Genomic DNA, 19,322 nt, shown 5'->3' on the forward strand with positions numbered 1-19,322 from the left:
CATAGCTCCATGTGGTGACTGCCATGAAGGAGTTGCACAAAGGGTGCAAGGAATGCTAGTATATTTAAACCATTTGGTAATGAGAAATTTCGAGAGAAACAAAAGGAGAACAAAAGGTTTATTTTTAAAGGTTGTTTTTTAATGAAAATGTGGGAATCGGGATTCCTTTCTTGAAGATCGGTGGCGGGAGACGCAATCAACTTGATGATAGGGAACTAAGGACGGAGTGGGGGGGCCATGCAGCCACTTGGGGACAAGACGGGTAAAGGTTCTGCTAGCGTCTAGCTCGCCTGCACAGGCCTCGTCTTGCCCTCCCGCACCCCTCCTCCCTTCGCCTTCATCGCCCTTCGCATCGACAATTGCTTCTCAGTCTGGTATTTGCACTCTGCTCTTCCCTTGAATGCTCGCGAGGGGCTTCTTCCACTGCACAAAGCAGCTCGACTGCCTCTCAGGAGCCTCTTCGCAGTCAGACTGCAACATCATTGAGATGGCCATTAGCTGTACCCTATGGTCCATCGCGCCTCTTAATGAGCCATCTCCATACAGGATTCACAGGCTCGTCATGACGCATCTTCAAACAGCAGTCTCTCCTTTATACGCCAGCAGCGGCAATTAGGGTCTCATGTTGATGTTGAAGGACCTTTGAGGTGCCTCCGGTTTTACGATCCTTCTTCCACAAAGCAATGGACAGGCTCCTTGTCATTGAGCCGCAGGAGCTTATCTTGAGCTATGAACTTGGCCAGAAATCACACGCCACTGTGAAACTACGGAATGTTATGTACACGATGCATGTCGGTTTCAAGGTTCAACCGACCGCGCCAAGAAGGTATGCAGTAAAACCCTCACTTGGCATCATCCCTCCCCTCGGTTTTGCCTCAGTCGAAATTGCACTATCTCCCCCAACGGAGCTCCCAGAATGTGCCCCTTACAGCGAGGACAAGTTCCTTGTTAAAAGCGTGGTGGTGCCTGGTGGAGGAGACAATGAGTCAGTCTCTTTGGACTGGTTTAGTGCAAAAAGGAAGCAGGTTTTTTCAGACCACAGCCTCAAAATTGTATTCATCGGAGGGGGGATCTTAAGAAGATTGGTTGTAGATGGATTCATGGAGGATGTCAGGGAGATCCTGGAGCTGGGTGAGACATTAGTGAACTCTACAGATGGCGAGGGACGCACACCTATGCACATTGCAGTGGAGTGTGGAAGGCCAGAAATGGTTCCTTTGCTCTTGGAATTCTCTCCAGATGTGAATGTGAGGAGCAAGTTAGGCCAGACAGCCTTGCAGGAGGCTGCCTCAAGAGGTGAAGCGTTAATATCAGAACTATTGCTGTCTAGGGGTGCAAAACCTGATCTGAGAAATTCGGCAGGTTGGACAGCCCTGCACAAGGCTGTAGTAAAAGGGCATGCAGAGGTTTCGAAGTTGTTGGTCGATTGGGGGGCTGATGTGAATGCAGTGTTGGATGATGGGAGATCTGCATTGCACCTTGCAGTTGATGAGGGAAGGCATGAGTGCTTGAAAATGTTGCTGGAACTAGGAGCTGATACTGATATAAAAGGACCAGGTGGTGAAACACCCCTGCACAGAGCAGCAACAAGAGGAGATAGGAAAGCCTCAGACCTTCTGTTGAGGTATGGAGCAAGCAGTAAAGTAAGAAATTTCAGGGGAAAAACACCTGGGGATGTTGCAAGGGCTTCAGGACAACAAGCTCTGCTGCTCTTAGATGAACTCAGCCTAGGAGATGATCTGAGGATTGCATCTCGGAAAGGCAAGGTGGAAGATGTACACCTGAGCTTGCGAAAAGGGGCTTTTCTTGATGGAAGAGATGAGCATGGGTGGACTGCTTTGCATCGAGCTGCATTCAAAGGCCACATGACTGTGGTCTCTGCTTTGCTTGAAAAAGGTGCAGACATTGACAGCAAAGATAACGCAGGCTACACACCTCTCCATTGTGCCACTGAGGCTGGACACAAAAGTGTGGTAAGGCTTCTGCTTAAGCATGGTGCCCAAGTTAATGCTTACAGCTTTAGAAAATCCACTGCTCTTGATATTGCCACTGCTTTCAAACACTTTGGCATCCAAGACATGCTGATTGACTGGGGAGCTGTGGACCAAAAACTTGAAAAACATCTGGATAGAGGCTTCAGCAGCAACCGAAAGCTTGAGAACATTTCAACAAACAAAAAAGATGTGAAAGGCCTGTATGATAGTAAATCTCTGACTTACTCCCCCATTTTAGAATCCAAAAAGCCTGCCAAACCTCGTGCCTATGTCTCAGATCGAGTTGTATTGCCCCTGAACCCTGCAATTAGAGCTATTTGATTAAAACCAAAGATGTTCAAAGAGAATAGAGCAAGTCTTTGTCCATTAGGGTCCCTGATTGGACTCTGCAGATATAATTCATATAGTTTCTTCGGCCTATATTCCTGGATTACTTCAAATGTACTGAATAAGTTTGGCTACATGCAGGTAGCCTGTGGTAACATGCAACGACAGATCAACTCCATGTAGTTTGGGGTTTGCCTTGGCTACAAGTCATGAGCATTCTCCATCTAGTGAGTGGGTATCTTTTGACAGTGTGATGCTTGAATATGCAGATCAAGATTTTAGCGCTATTATTTAATATTTCCTTATGTGTTAGTCCTTATGTACCTTACGAGTCTTCACAAAGTGATTTTGGGGTGTAAGAGCCTTGAACTAATGCTCACAAAAAACTGCTATCACTGTATTTCTGTACCAGTTGGAATTCTAAAACACCGGTTCAAAAATTAAAGTGACTTTTGACCTTGTTTTTTGCAAGCACTGCCAAGGAACTTTAACTATTCAGCGCTATAATACCTTCTTTTTCTGCTAACAACCATCTTCAAACAATACCTTTAGGGCTCTTAGTTGGAAGCTAGTTTTTGTGCTGCGTGTGTGACAGCAAGCTGTGGATTACACACATCAACTCTAAGCACAACATGGTCTTTTATGAAATCCACGTGTGCTTTGCTCTGATCTAGGTTTAGCGGTTAAAAGGGTACGCCCAGCTTTTCAAGTTCTTCCTACAGTTATTGCTTATGTGCATGGTATGTAGTAAAACATTGGTTCGAAAGGAAGGTCATACTTACCTCGTCATTTATGCATGCTTGTAGTGTTAAAGAGTTGCTACTGATTATTTATTCTTACACAGGTAACATAAAAATGCCAGCTTTGATATAATTCATGAGAAGCACTTGTGTAGGTACGTTGCATGAGATGTCTCTAAGATTTGAAAATTTGCAGGCTTTACTACACTAAACTCTATATTTTCAGAACTATTGCACAATTGTTTTTCGGAAAACGAAAGATTCTACTTGTAACACCTTGACGGCAAATTCTCTAAGGTAAAATATGAAGTACACGTATCCTTGTAAAGAGAAGATGAGTATGTCATTGATACAATGGTTGTGTAAACAATCAATTTGGTTTGAAATCTTCCTTGGTTTCAAGCTGTCATCCATCCTCTTCTAAAAGCTTGATAAAAATTGGTATGAGATGCCGTGCTTATTTTATTGAGTTGTGTTGGTTGTACTTTGATCTATTAGGGAAAATTTGGACTCAAGTTCGAGCCTTTTAGTTTTAAAGAGAGAAAGCTTCTCAACTAATGGAGAGAACTACCTTAAAATAAAAATTACGTTTTTATTTTGAAACTATTGTATCTCATTTTTAAAAAATCTCAACATAAAACATTTTAAGGTATTTTTGGGGCACAAATTTGTTGAGGCACAAAAAGAAAGAGGCTTTTGAATCATTTAAGATGTTAGATAGTAATATTTTTTATCATACTCTTATATCCTTGCATTATTCTTATCATTTTCTTGAAATTCTCGATTATTACACTAAAATGCTTTCCCTTCATTATAGTGTTTCTATATTTTTCTTCAAACTTTCAAACACTTCAATGAAGTACCTCTTGTTCCAAAATTTGGCTTATGATATGCTTTACTCACTTCTACTTTTATTCAACGTCTTCTTTTGCTTTATCTTCTATTCCAATGGAACTATATGTATTTGACATCTCTCCTCTTTTATGAGTGTCCTTACAATATACAATAATGTCGATATTGATAGCCAGAGGTGGATTCCATTTTGGGGGGGGGGGGGGGGGGGGGGGGCGCGGGGCGGGGTGCTTAGGCTAGCATAGCATAAGAAGAGGTCCTTGAGACCATCAGGGGGTTCGCCCTCACATTGTGTTGGCCAAGGCTCTCTCACATTGTGCTAAGCCTTGGGCCAATATAATGTGTGTGTGTGTGTTGGGGGGGGGGGGGTGCACATGTAGATGGATCTTATTGAGATAGTGGGAACTATCTCAATAATTTGAGGGAAATGTAGTAAGAACACATGACATGTACAGTACCATGGCTATCCACAGTTGCCTCGGTATAGAAAGGTATCTTCTAATAGATTTAAATGTCATTCAAATGTGACATATGTAAATTTTCATTCTAATACAAAGGCCTTAAACATAAAAATATCATGACGTATCTTGATATGAGATCAACCTTTCCACTAAGGTAGAGTTTGAAGAGATCTAGTGTAAATTGAATATTTCTTGTATGTGAAGACCACAAGAGCCTTTAAACCCTTCATCCATGAAAGTTAAGGAACAAAGTATTCCAATATGGAGTGATGGTTTCCTTATACTTAAAGATATTACCCTCGTACAATATATAGATGGTTTCTATATGTTCACGAATGCTAGCTATCTCCACTCCATTGCATCTCTTATGGTGGCTGAATAATATGAATTAGCCTGATACCACGGTTTCTCTATCCCTTGAATTAACCAATTTGATATACGATTATATTCTTTTGAAAACCAAGGGACGTGATTGTATCTATTACTGCCAAATAATTCAATAAATTTTAAATTAGTAGATCACTAAACATATGTTATTTCATTGAACGTATCCTCTTCTTTGTATTGCCCTATTGCAACTTCATGTCTTGCATATCTCGAAGCTTTTTGTTATAAACAAAAGACAATGTTTATTTTTCTTACTTAAGGATTCATACTTATGATCAAGCTCATTGTGAAGATAATGTATATCTCACCTATGCCTCTTTAATATTAATCCAACCATCTCCTCAATTATCTCTGTATATCAAGCCTAATGTGGAGATAAGACACATCTCTCTTGCATCTTTTTGATGATGATTAGGCCCCATCCATCTCCCTTTGTGATTTCCATTTAGCTTGAGCCATCCTCACAAGCTTCTTTGTGTTTTTTGTGTTGCTTCTAAAAATGAGAATATCTCAAATGAGAATGTGTCAAAATGTAACATGTCAAAACATAGCTCAAGCCTTGGTGCTATCTTTTGGTTCAAGTTTTGATGAAAAGAAAGTTCGTCATTATTTCAAATTGATCTGAATACAAGCCATCAGATTTTGAGTAATGGCCAATCTCTTTTGGGTGTATTGACCTTTGGACACTTAATTAAGGGTAATTGACAACTTACAAGATTCATGCCAATTTATGCATTAAAAAAAGAAAATTATAAATACATAAAATTTTAAGCTATTTTTAATCATTTTTGAATTCTCTCTCTAAATGTTGAGGTGGAATTTCTTACAAAGCCCAAACTTGAGTCCAAATTTCTCCTCGCACTACTCATCAAAATCCTCCTTCAAAACTTGGTGTTATAGCTAAAGAAGGCCACACCATTTGGCTTATTAAGAAATGGATCCTTCCAAACCCACTCTCTTGGATCCCACTATAATCTCTAGAGGATCCTCCTTTGAGAATCCCAATGTCTCCATCCATCAAGCAAGTGGTTGGGTTTGGATCAATGTATCACCTCCTCGCATAATGTGCCACTACCATGATCCTCTAACTAGAGCATCTTGTAAGCTTTATATGATAGCATAATCTTCTATTATGGAGATGCGTGGGTCATTTTGCTCATATGATCTCGAGAGTCAATGGTTGAGCAAGCAAGTTGCCCTACTCAAGATGTGACTATTATTTCTTCTGTGGATTTTCTCATTTTTAACTCAATGCTCTTATTCTACATTGTTTGTATTGTGTTAGGAGCTGTTGGATGTTGATTTGGATTGTGCCTAAGGGAAATTCCTTGGCCATTTTCAAAAAACCTTTACTGGAGCTATCTATGTGCTTGGTTTTGGTTGATTCTACTTCAAACCATTGTGTTAAGGTTTTGTCTTTCCTTGTCATGTCTTCTTCAAAGGACATTCACAAAGTTGTGTAAGTGTTCTCGTATTCTTTAGCTCGAGCAACTTCCATGGCTTGTACCTCCTCCTTGGACTCTTCATGGTTCTAATTTCAACTCACTCTATTGTACTCCTAGGCATCTTCTTTCAAAATTCATTCTTTTTTTCTAAATATTATCATTTTCTTAGTAGATGTCATTTTCTCTTCTTTGTCTCTTTTGAGCTACTTGTTGCTTTTCTCTTGCCCACTTCGTCTTCTTCCCTACAAATCTCAAAGGTGGACCTCTCCAGGTGAGATTGGGTTTCCTTACGTTGATGGAATCTCAAAGATCAATGATGTGGCATCAAGGAATCCTATAGCGATATTAATGACTCCATTAGGGCACTGGTGTACATAATTATGCACCCCTCACTACTCGCTCCACATTCAGCTAATAGCAATTGAGGACAATTGCTATCCAACCCTAGGGGTATGATGCCAAGAGGCATATTCCACGCTGGATTTCGTGAGGTTTTGTGGTGGATTTTGTAAAATTATATTTATTTTTCGGGGCTCGTACACAAGGTGGATTCCTTGTGCGAAAATTTGATGGGGACGCCTATCCTTTTCAGGTGTCACGTTAATTTAATGTGCAAGTGGGTGATTCCATAGCGGGTGATTCTGCAAAATACATATTTAAATTAATGGACGTTTATGAGTTTAGAGTGTGCACTCATATTAAATTAAGGTTAAGACAGAGTTCCAACCTATTTATTTATTTTGTAGCTGAAGACTGCTAGGTATTCACTTTGTTGGTTTAATTTTATTATTTTCTAACAATTGTGAATGATTCAGTTGATGTGTAGAGCAGGCGACGGTGGCGCTAGGAAGCATTGGACGATAGCGTGTATTCAAGTTATTTAGAAGAAATTATCATTTTTGATGGGCGTGCATCTTAGGCGTGGCGCCAATATTTATTTTGACGTGCTTATTTATTAAAGCGCTTGACATATATTTATTATTTTGTATGCGCATGGGCGCACGATTTAAATATTCCTTATTGGTCATTGTATTTGGACACAACCCGACTCTTAGGGCACCCAACCGCTTTATTCTTTATTTGGACAAAAGCAAACACAAAAGATAAAGCATGCTAATTGTAAATTTGGGCTATTTTTGAGCTTGGAGATGAAAAAAATATTAAATACATGCTTTGTGGAGCGCTCACATAAGGCATGGGGGGAGATTGTACCATTAGCAAGCTTCAAGCAATGTCAACAACATCACCTACCTCAGTATCCCTTAAAGTTCCAATTATGTGTTAAACATGGAATCATTTTGGGCACACACCAAGGGAAACCATCACGTATTGTGCAATGCTAGGAAGCATTGTAATCCTTCTTCTGGGGGTTGGGGGGGGGGGGGATGAACAATACGGTATTAGGTAAAATGATATTGGCTAAAGACAAAGGTTCAAATTTTCTTCAATTTAATTATTTTAACCCATTCATAATTTTCTCATATGGATACTTTGTGGTATGTGCAAATGATAGGACAACAAGGAGTAGCTCCCATCAAAGCCACAAGGAACGAGGATAGGAATGCTTTCCATATATCAACGAAATGAATTCAACCTTTAGCCAAAGATGTGGGACTTCAGAGACCTAAAATTCTATCTACTAGCAACCTAGATAAGGTCATTGAAAGTAAGGGGTGACAAGTCAAAACCTACAATCCAGACTCTATGACTAGAGATGTTGGGCACAACGTTCATAATAAATGAAAAGCCTATCATGTTACACTCATACCACAACAAGTGGCACATGCCTTGGAAATAAGACAAAGAGAATGAAAATACAACAAAATCAAGAAATCCCTAGTTATCTCAAGAAAGTGGTGGAAAAAGTTGAATATTCACCAAGATGATTTACTTTTAGCACCTCCTGTGAGGAAGACTTGTGGGCCATAGTGCAAGCCTTCCTCACTATGCTTATCTATACCATAACTCACTCCTACACCATTAGAATTCCAAAGGGCATAATGTAAATTTTATGATGGGTAGAATAGTGAAACAAAATCTAAATGATATGGGGATTAAGGTGGTAAGTGAAGCAATAAGAGCTCAAATGATTATCCACAAACTTTTGGATGGGAAACTCATAGATGCAAAAGCCAAGTGATAGTAGCATGCATATTGGCAATATCATCAACAGTTTTAACTTTGTTTGACAATAAAGTAATAGGTGTAGGCAATCTATATTCATAGAAGGTTTCAAAATATGCTTTTCGTAGAGTTGTATGTGGAGTGTTATTGTATGTAAACTGAATTAAATGCAAGTGTGTATCCCATGTTTGTGGTTTTGAAATTGTGTATGGACGTAAAAGATCCAAGATTGTACTATTTGTAGCTTTTGTTTGTCCATTTGTTTCAGGATGAAATACAGATGAAAAATCAATCTTTGTTCCTAAGTTTGCAAACAAAGTATTCCAAAAATTATTGCAGAATCTAGAATCACGATCAGAAATAATAACTTTTGGTAAACCATGGTTAGTGAAAATAGTTTTCAGAAACAATTGAGCAGCTTGAGATGCAGTTAATGTTTTCTTGCATGGAATGAAATATGTTTGTTTGCTAAACCGATCTACAATAGTCCACATCATATCGTGATTAGCTTGAGTGTTAGGCAAACCAGTAATAAAATCCATTGAAATATGTTCCCATGGTCTTTCAGGAATTGGTAAAGGCATTAACAAACCATACTTCTTACCATGGTGTCACTTAACTCTTTGACAAATTAAATACTCAGATACAAAGTTAAAAACATCAGATTCCATCTGTGGCCAATAAAAATCTTCAATCAATGTATGTAAAGTGGAAATAATACCTCTATGGCCTTGATATGGGGGACAATGAATCACAAAGTATCTAAATGGAATAGTTACACATAACCTTTTCTCATAAAACATAAATCCATCAGCATAAGACAATCAATCAATTGGAATCCAATTATTGGTAATTAATTTATTCCAATTAGCTTGAAAACTGGGGTCTTGATCATAGGTATCTTTCATAGGGATAAGGGAATCAAAAGATATTACATAGATATTATGAATAGTTGGTCTTCTACTCAAGGCATCGACAACAACATTTTCTTTTCCGGGTTGATATTGGATAAGTGGATGAAAACTTTGAATAAAAACAGCCCATTTAATGTGTCGGTCAAAGATTTGTGGCTGGCTAAGGAGATTTTTGATACTTTATAGGTCATTTTTAATCATGAATTCAGATCCCATTAAATAGTGCTTCCATTGTCGTAAATCTTGTACTACAGGTAGCAATTCCTTATCATAGGTAGAATATTTAAGTTCAGAGGGTTTAAGCTTGCAGCTAGAGTAGGCTATAGGATGGGAATCTTGCATAAGGACAGCTCCTATTCCGGATCCACTAGCATCAGCGAGACTACTAGGAAAAATGGTCTGTTAAAGTCAGGGAATTGCAATACAAGAGCACGAGTTAAAGCATGTTTCAATAAATCAAAAGACTTTTGTTGATTTTCAGACCAATGATACACAATACATTTCTTTAATAATTTTGTCAAAGGTAATGCAAGCAATGAAAAATTTCTCACAAATTTTCTGTAAAAGCTAGCAATACCTAAGAAAGAATGTAATTCATGCCCATTTTTAGGTATCGGCCAATTCAAAATTGCTTCTATCTTTTTAGGGTCAACTTTAATACCTTCAGATGAAACAATATGTCCTAAGTATTCAATTTGTGTTTGGAAAAAATCACTCTTTTCAAGGTTTGTATATAATTGATTCTCTTCTCAATAAATTAAAAACCAAAAATAAATGTTCATAATGCTCGTTCTCATTCTTACTGAAAACTAATATGTCATTAAAAAAAACAATGACATAATGCTGATGCTTCAAAAATATGTGATTCATCATACGACTGAATGTGGCTGGTGCATTAGTTAAACCAAAAGGTATAACAAGGAATTCATAATGTCCAAATTGAGTTCTAAATGCAGTTTTGAAAATGTCAGATGTATCCAGTCATACTTGATGGTATCTAGATTTAAGATCTATTTTGCTAAATATTGCAGCCCCTTGTAGTTTATCTATGAGATCGTCTACCCTAGGGATCGAATATATATTCTTGATAGAGATCTTATTTAGGGCACGATAATCAATGCACATCCTATAGGTGTTGTTTTTCTTTTTAACTAATAGGACAGGTGTACCAAATGGGGTGTCTTTGCCTACATCGTTATGCCCTTTGGGCTAATGAATGCTCCTGCAACTTTCCAACGATTAATGTGCATGATCTTCAAGGATATGCTGCGACGCGAGCTGGAGGTGTTTGTAGATGACCTCTGCGTACACTCCAGTTGGACCGAGCACTTAGAGAGGCTGGGAGCCGTCTTTGAACGATGTCGACTATACAAACTCTCGCTGAACCCCTTGAAGTGCCAGTCTGGGTGAAGCACATATGCATCCTAGGGCATGTAGTGTCACGAAATGGCATTGCCATTAACTTCTCAAAAGTCAGGGCCATTACCGACCTCCCATCGCCCACCAATTACAAGGGCATCCAGTGTTTCTTAGGCCACACAGGATACTACCGATGCTTTGTACTAAACTATGCGCTGATTGCTAGACCATTGTACAAGCTACTGATTGTATTCGAGTGGACTGAGGAATGCCAACGCACGTATGAACATTTAAAGAAGGCTCTCACCACTACACAAATCTTACGAGCCCCAGACTAGAATGTAGCATTCCATGTACACATAGATGCGTCCAAATTTGCTATCGGAGCCATTCTATGCTAGCCTGGTGAACATAGTCTTGATTACCCCATGAGCTTTGCTAGCAGGCAGCTCACCGAAACAGAAATGAACTACTCCACTATGGAAAGGGAAGGGCTAGCCATGGTGTTTGCCGTAAAGAAATTTAGGCATTACATGTTGGCCACACCCTTCGTCTTTTATGTGGACCATCAAGCCCTGCTGTATCTTGTGAACAAGCCATGCGCCATAGGTCGCATAGCAAGGTGGTTACTTCTCCTACTGGAGTTTGATTTCTCAGTGATTGTGCGTAAAGGAAAGAAGCACTACATGGTGGATCACATGTCCCGTATACCCACAGGGAAAGCTGCTGGCCAAGGCATCCCTGACGATTTACCGGACGCACACCTCTTTGGCCTGTCTAGCGAAGAGGACTTGTTTAGAGCTGATTTGACGCCTTACTGGGCAGACGATGTTGTCCAAGTGTTAGAAAACAGCCTGCCAGAGAGACCTATTGAGAAAGCCAAGCTAAGGAGACTTATCTTAAAAATCCAGCCATACCAACTAATTGCTGGCCAACTCTATATGTTGGGATAGGATGGGATGTTACGTAGATGTGTGTGCAAGCACGAGATGCACGATGTATTGAGAGAGGCGCACGGTGAGATAGCTAGCGGGCACTTTAGTGGGGACACGACTGCCCGTAAGGTATTACAATCCCAACTCTGGTGACCCACCCTACTCTGCGACACCGCTAAGTTCGTCAAACACTGCGACGAGGTGCCAGAGGACTAAGATGCCCATGCGCAAAGATAAGATGGATTTAACCCCCATAATAGCTCGACAGCCCTTCGAAAAATGGGGCATTGACTTCATCGGACCTATCAGTCCAGTAGCTCAATACTCCCAGGCGCGCTACATCATTGTGGCAACGGACTACCTGACGAAGTGGGCGGAGGCGTGAGCCACCAGAAGGAACAACGCTAGGACCACTGCGAAGTTCCTGTGGGAACAGGTCTTTTCACGGTTTGGTTGTCCAATCGAACTAGTGAGTGATCAAGGTGCACACTTCGTAATGAAGTAATATCCCACCTGCTCTCAACCTTTTTAATCATTCATAGAAGGTGCTCCCCCTACTACCCTCAGGCAAATGGCCAAGCGGAGTCCACAAATAAAATCCTGGTCAACGTGCTTACTAAGGTAGTATCCACATCACGAAGAGACTGGGATAATAAGCTAATGGCTGCCTTGTGGGCTTATCGGACGGCTGTCGGGCAAACACCCTTTAGGCTGACCTACGGGACGGAGGCCATTCTACCTCTAGAATTCTTTGTCCCTAGCTTAAGAATAGCAGCGCAGGAGCGTTGGGAGGGAAGAGAGGCTTGGACTAACCGCTTAGAGGAGCTAGAGCGTCTCACAGAAACTCGGCTTTTAGCCACCCATGCTCTAATCTGTGAAAAGGCACGACGAAAGCTGTGGTATGACAAGCACGTCAACCAACGCAACTTTGATCACGGGGACCTCGTATTACTCTACTTGGTGAAAGTGCACAAACTGAAAATGAAATTTCGAGGGCTGGGACCTTTCCAGGTACGTGCAATTAGCAGAACGGGCAATGTCGAGTTGGAGACGCTCGAAGGGGAAGGAATAGGCTTCTTCAATGGCAGTCGTATGAAAAAGTACTATCCTCCTTCCCATCCGCTGCACGAACCACCGATGCGCGAAGCCCCCGTCACTGTCTGTGTGGCCACAATTACCGAACTAACCGATCACGATGAAGAAGCAGTAGCGCCTGTCTACCTTGGAATCACGGTCACTGCAGAACGGACGTATTCTTTTGATGCTCTCATCGACGAAGGGGCCGACTGTAATGTCTTGACACACGCCCATTGGAGACACATTGGTCAGCCTAAATTACAGCCCACGAACGTGAAACTTAGCCCATTTGGGGGCAACACTTACCCTCTCTTAGGAAAATGCCAAGCGGCTGTCTCCGTCGAGTTTGGGAGTATCCCAGTCGTCTTTTATGTGTTACCAAACACTAAAGGGGCTGGTGATAAATCACTACTAGGGTGCACTTTCAAAAAGCAGACAAGCTGCAATGTGGACTACAACCTAGACCGCATTCACCTGACCATGGGCAATGTGCGTATGGTAACTACTTTCAGTAAGGGCCATCTTGCGCCTTCTACAACTGTAGAGCCACCGATGGAGACCCCCGCAGCCAAGCCTAAGGAGAAGGGTATGGATATCTTACCCCGTATCCCAACCGCCAGAAGCAAACCCACCCAAGCCATCCACATGGCCAGGGAGCCCACGCACATATGGGTGCCGAAACGACGAGCACCGCCTCTTGGTAGACCACAGAAACACGCTCCTAAACGCAAAAATTATCGGTCGTAGCCTAAGAGGCAGCCCAGGTGCCATAGACATGGGCGCACCGCCACACCACGATGGATACCAAAAGATCTCCTGCGAGCGCAAGGATACTATGAGGGCAACCCCTGGATATGGGTGCCTAAGGTCAGACACCCAAAAGAGTCAACTTTGGGCAGCCCCACTCTAGCTGGATAGACCGGCACAAGCAAAGCACAAGTCTCACGGAACGTCAAACCAGCAACGGTGATGGTTAAGGCCACCCAACACCTTCAGTGTCCCAAACCGGATGATCCAGCACCATCCAGGTTAGAGGAGGTGCACACCCCCATGCCCGCTCGAATGAATTGCAGCATGCTCCCTATGGCAGGGGAGCCCGCCGCAGCATTTCCAAATGATCCAAAGTGCATAGTCCCATTAACGATGCCTACAAGGGAGTCACTACTGTCCAGCCCAACTGCTCCATCGCCACCAGCAGGTCTGAAACCTTCGTACGAAAGACGATCCTTCCTATCAGCGGCTAAGGATCTTGCTGACACCTCAGGAATGACGTAATGCCATGCATCAAGGAGTTGGACGACACCTTCACTACATTCGCTAGAAGTTACGAGAGGCTTGACCTAGGACTTCTTAACGAACCCCTCGCTTTCGACATTCGCTCATTGCCATGCACTTTTGGGAGGACTGCGAGTTCATGACCATCAAGTTTCCCAAAGTTGCGGCCGAGCTAATCGCTAATGGAGAGATCTCGAAGGAACAAGCTGTTCTCAGACGACTAGTCACCTCATACCGCAAGCCCGCTCGCTCTACGCCGGAATGTGAACTGGAGGAGCTTGTGCAGCTTGCCAGGTCTGCTTCTCCATTCCTGCAAAATTGTGGTACGCCTTATGACTCCAATGGGAGAAAAAAGGCCGCTGGATCATGACTAATGCTGAGTAAAGGAGGGCAATCAAAACAATTGAACATGACCCTACGTACGTGGCACCTCTTTCATTCAGAGTTTTGGCCATTACACACAACCTACACTTAGATGATCAAGTATTGGCCCATCCGTACATTGACCAATTCCTCACAGAGGAGGAGTTGCACATTGCTAGTCGCCTCAACTCAGGGGACATCTTTCATGATGTCTTAACCTACATCACCCAAGCTTCCCTGCAACCAGGCGAACTTGATCGCCATGCCCAGTTTGAATACAACCCTAACCTATATACCTGGCTTATGGCCAAGTAGCTCACCCCACACAGCCCATGCGAGCCTTCCCTCCTCCCCGTGCCACTTAGAAAAGAGGGGGGAAGAGCCAGTGACAACCAAGGGACTGACCAAGTGATGTAGCAAAAAGTGTAAAGGCTAACAACGGTCTACTAAATTCAAATAGGAAAGAAAGCAAGGAGGAAAACATATTGGTTGTTAATTATTTCTAAAAAGTTTCATCTCCTTAAATCTGCCCGGTAAACTGGTGCACATATTTTTTCTTGGGATATGCTAGGAATGAATCAAATCGTAACTCTAACATTGACTTGGGTAATGACAGGCACCTACCATGGCAGGACAAGGCAGACTTCCATTTACGGAAGCAGAGATGACGAAATATGGAATCAGCATTGAAACAAGGGGATTCAGCCAATTCACTTTCAAGCATACCATGAACCTGGATGAGGCTATCTCGGAGGAGCCGACCGTAAGATAGCTGGTGGACAAATGCAGCCTCCAAAAGTACATAGAGAAAATCGGGCAGGCTGAAGTCTACAGCATGTGCGTAGAGTTCTTGAGAAATTTCAATGAAGGACGAAGTTGTAGCATGGACATGGTAAGGGAAGGTAATCAAGAAAGACAGGTACATGTGCCCCTTAACGCAGCCACTGTCGAAAGAGCCCTGGGACTCGTGCCCAAAAAAGAAAGTCGCCCAAAAAGGGATGTGTACGCCATGCTGGTGTCAAGAATCGCGTGGTGGGGAGAGTTGCTCAAGATGCTGCGCCGAACACACACAGAATGCACAAGGAGAAGCTCACTCAAGAGACAAGAAGAGAGATGGAGGCCAAAACGTTTTCTTGCTGATTTCTTCTTCTTCTTTCACACTCTTTACAATGTACATAAAGTATAGATAAGATGCAACATAAAGGAAAGTGGCCTACTAAGTCAAACAATGCATAACCGACTACACTAGTCGATTGGCGCTATAACTATGCCAGCTGTAAATAGGTGTAACAACCTGAATATAATAAGTAATGAGTCAGTGGCCATGTGTGAGTCATAATGACCATCGACGTGCTAAGTGTAGACGTGTGGACCCATCTAACCAGGCGGTCCATCATCCATGTCCACATGTGTTGAGCTTGCCATCTCAACACTCCCCCTCAAGCTCAACTGTATCTCTGCAACTCCAAGTAAGCTTCGAAACTTTTGAAGCTTCTCTGTACCCAACGCCTTTGTGAAGATGTCAGCTATCTGATCCTGTGTGTTGACATACACCAAGTCAATCTCACCTGCTAGTACCTTCTCTCTCACAAAGTGGTAGTGTACCTCAATATGTTTTGTCCTGGCATGGAACACAGGGTTCCTAGCCAACTGTATACTGCTCATGTTGTCACAATAAATGACAACTGGACCTTCCACCTGCACATCCAAATCAGCCAGTAACTTTTGTAGCCATACTACCTCACATGCTGCAACAGCAGCACCTCTATACTCAGCCTCTGTACTCAACAAAGCAACTGTAGATTGCTTTTTGCTGCTCCAAGCAACTACTGCACTACCAAGAGAGAACATGTATCCGCTGGTAGATCGTCTATTAGACATACTACCAGCCCAAACTACATCTGTGTATCCAAACACCTGTACGTCTATACCTGCCTCATAGAAAAGTCCATAATGTAATGTGGACTTCACATATCTCAATAAGCGTCTCACTACATCCAAGTGTGGCTTTCTAGGTACTTGCATAAACTGACTCACAAGACCAACAGCGTAGCTCAAGTCTGGCCTTGTAATGGTCATGTAGATCAAACTCCCCACTATCCTCCTGAACATAGTAGGGTCTTCTATCTCATCCCCAACATTAGTACTCAACTTTACATTTTGCTCCAACGGGACTGAAAGTGGTTTGCATGCTGTCATACCATACTTGGACAACATATCCAAGCCATACTGTCTTTGGGAAAGCCATATACCATCATCACATCTGATCACCTCAATGCCAAGGAAGTATCTTAGCTCACCTAAATCCTTCATCTCAAACTTCTTCTTCAAAAAGTCCTTGACTTCAGCAATCCCACTATCACTGTCACCTGTAATAATCAAGTCATCCACATAGATGACTATGATGACCAAACCTGCATCTCCCTTTCTCACATAAAGTGAGTGATCAGCATCAGAAACATAAAAGCCAATATTGACAAGATACTCTCTGATCTTGTCATACCATGCTCTAGGTGCTTGCTTGAGCCCATAGAGTGCCTTCTTCAACCTGCACACATATGTGGGATGCTCTAAATCTTCATAACCTGCTGGCTGATCCATATACACTTCTTCTTGCAAATCACCATGCAAGAAGGCATTCTTTACATCCATTTGCTGCAGTCTCCAACCTTTGGCTGCTGCCAAAGCAATCACACATCTGACAGATGTCATCCTAGCAACTGGACTGAAGGTTTCATCATAATCTATGCCATATGTCTGAGCATAGCCTTTTGCAACCAGCCTAGCTTTGTACCTGTTAATAGAACCATCTACATTGTGCTTAATCTTATAAACCCACTTACATCCAATAGCTTTCTTTCCCTTTGGCAATGATACTAGATCCCAAGTCTTATTGGCCTCTAATGCAGCCATCTCCTCATCCATTGCTGCATCCCAATGAGCATGACCAACAGCCTCCTCAAAACATGTAGGCTCAACATCCTCAACTAGTTTCACCATATAAGCATAATGGTGAGCTGTATAACCTTCAAAACCAAATCTTTTAACAGGGTATCTCACCCTGCTAGACCTGCGTATCACTGGATCACTCAATGGAGTCTTTGCATTAACGCGTGCTCTTTGCACACCTGGAGTCCTCACTGAAGGAATGCCAAGCTCATCATCCAAGCTCTCTGAGCCACTGGAGTCTCCGTCAAGAACTGCATCAATGCCTTCTGACACTTTATTCTTTCCTTTGTCTTTACCTGTAGTGCTACTAGATGCACCCGAAGATGTAGAGGTACTCCTTAGTCTCCCAGACCAAGGACTACCAGATGATGTCTCTGGTCCACTAAGAGTTCGTGATTCTTGCTTTTCAGCCTGCACATGAGTGTCATGATCATCATCATCATCCAATGCATCACCACTAGATGCATACCAACTGCTCATTTCATCAAAGATGACATCCCTGCTCACTCTGAACTTACATGTGACAGGGTTGTAACAGCGATACCCTTTCTGCTCTAAAGAGTATCCAATAAAGACACACTTTTCAGCCTTTGGATCCAGTTTCTTCTGTAACTCATCTGGCACATGAACATACGCAATGCAGCCAAACACTTTCAAGTGTGAAACATCAGGCTTCTTACCTGTAAAACATTCTTCGGGGGTCATACCATGAACTGCGGCTGTGGGAGTTCTGTTCATAATATAAACAGCAGTATGAACAGCCTCAGACCAAAAATGCTTAGGCATATTCTTTTCAGCCATCAAGGCATGTGCAACTTCTGCAATATGCATGTTTTTCCTTTCTGCAACCCCATTTTGCTGTGGGGTATACCTGCATGTGAACTGTCTCTTTATCCCATGAGACCTCAGAAAATCACTGAACTCATTTGAGAGGTACTCTCCCCCTCCATCTGACCTCAAGCACTTTACTTTCAAGCCTGTTTCTCTTTCAACTGCAGCCTTGAAAGTTCTAAAGTGCTCAAAAGCTTCACTCTTTTCCTTCATAAAATATACCCACAGCTTTCTAGAACAATCATCAATGAATGCGACAAAGTATGAACTACCTCCAAGAGATACATTTTGTGTAGGCCCGCAAATGTATGTATGCACAACATCAAGGATATTTCTGCTTACATCTCTGTCATGTGAAAAGGGTTGTCTTGCCTGCTTACCAAACTGACATGCTTCGCATACCTTATGAAATTCTGCAACTTTAAATATAGGCAACCCTTTAGACTGCATTAATTTCAGCCTTTGTACATTTGCATGTCCAATGCGTTTGTGCCAAATTTCAATGTCTGCAACAACACCTTTTCCTTTGGCATATATAGCAGCATTCATAGTAGGAATTCCAGCATCCAGAGTATACATACCTCCAACTCTACTTCCCTTTGCTACCAACCTGCACTTGTCATTGAAATCTTCTACAGAGCAGCCCTTTGCATTAAATCTGACTTGCAGCCCTTGCTCTACCATTTGGCCGACTGACACCAAGTTCTTTGTAATAGATGGCACATGTAATACATCTGAAAGACTCTTTGTCTTACCATCATGCAAGGACAAGGGAACTTTTCCAATGTGTGAAATTGGGTGGCATGAATCATCACCCGTCTGCACATAACCTGCATTCTGCAAATTCTGCATCTCTCCAAACCATTCTGCATGGCTGGTCATATGATTGGATGCACCTGAATCAACATACCAAACATCTTCATGTGTTCCCTTGCCTGTAACAGCATTCAGCATATGCTGCATAACAAACAAATGTTCATTTTTGTCTTCATTCTGTCGTGAAGATGATGCATAGTTTCCTTGCTGCAACTTACCACTGCGGATATCATCTTTCTTAGCATAACATTGGGCTGCAATATGACCTGTTTTGCCATAGTAGTGGCATACAATACTAGAGTTGTTAGAACCTCTGTTCTGCCATCCACCTCTTCCTCTAAAGCTCCCCCTGCCTCTAAAGTTACCATGACCTCCTGAAACCTTCATATCACCAAATTGCTGATTCAATCTATTTTGCTGGTTGTCACTACCACATTACTGTACCACGGCCTCTTGAAGAGAACCTGCCACGT

At 42.2% G+C, this 19,322-nt stretch overlaps 1 protein-coding gene across 1 annotated transcript; it reads left to right on the top strand.

Annotated features, from left to right (window-relative positions):
• Positions 1-214: 214 nt before the first annotated feature.
• Positions 215-2,621, top strand: LOC148037293 (protein VAPYRIN-like). Its single transcript, XM_087676214.1, has one exon. The coding sequence runs from the start codon at positions 684-686 to the stop codon at positions 2,313-2,315; it is 1,632 nt and encodes a 543-aa protein (XP_087532340.1). The 5' UTR covers positions 215-683; the 3' UTR covers positions 2,316-2,621.
• Positions 2,622-19,322: the final 16,701 nt, after the last annotated feature.

The sequence above is a fragment of the Lygodium microphyllum genome, chromosome 4 (assembly GCF_053477565.2).
Source record: "Lygodium microphyllum isolate KBCC chromosome 4, Lygodium_microphyllum_v1.1.10, whole genome shotgun sequence".
Taxonomy (NCBI): domain Eukaryota; kingdom Viridiplantae; phylum Streptophyta; class Polypodiopsida; order Schizaeales; family Lygodiaceae; genus Lygodium; species Lygodium microphyllum.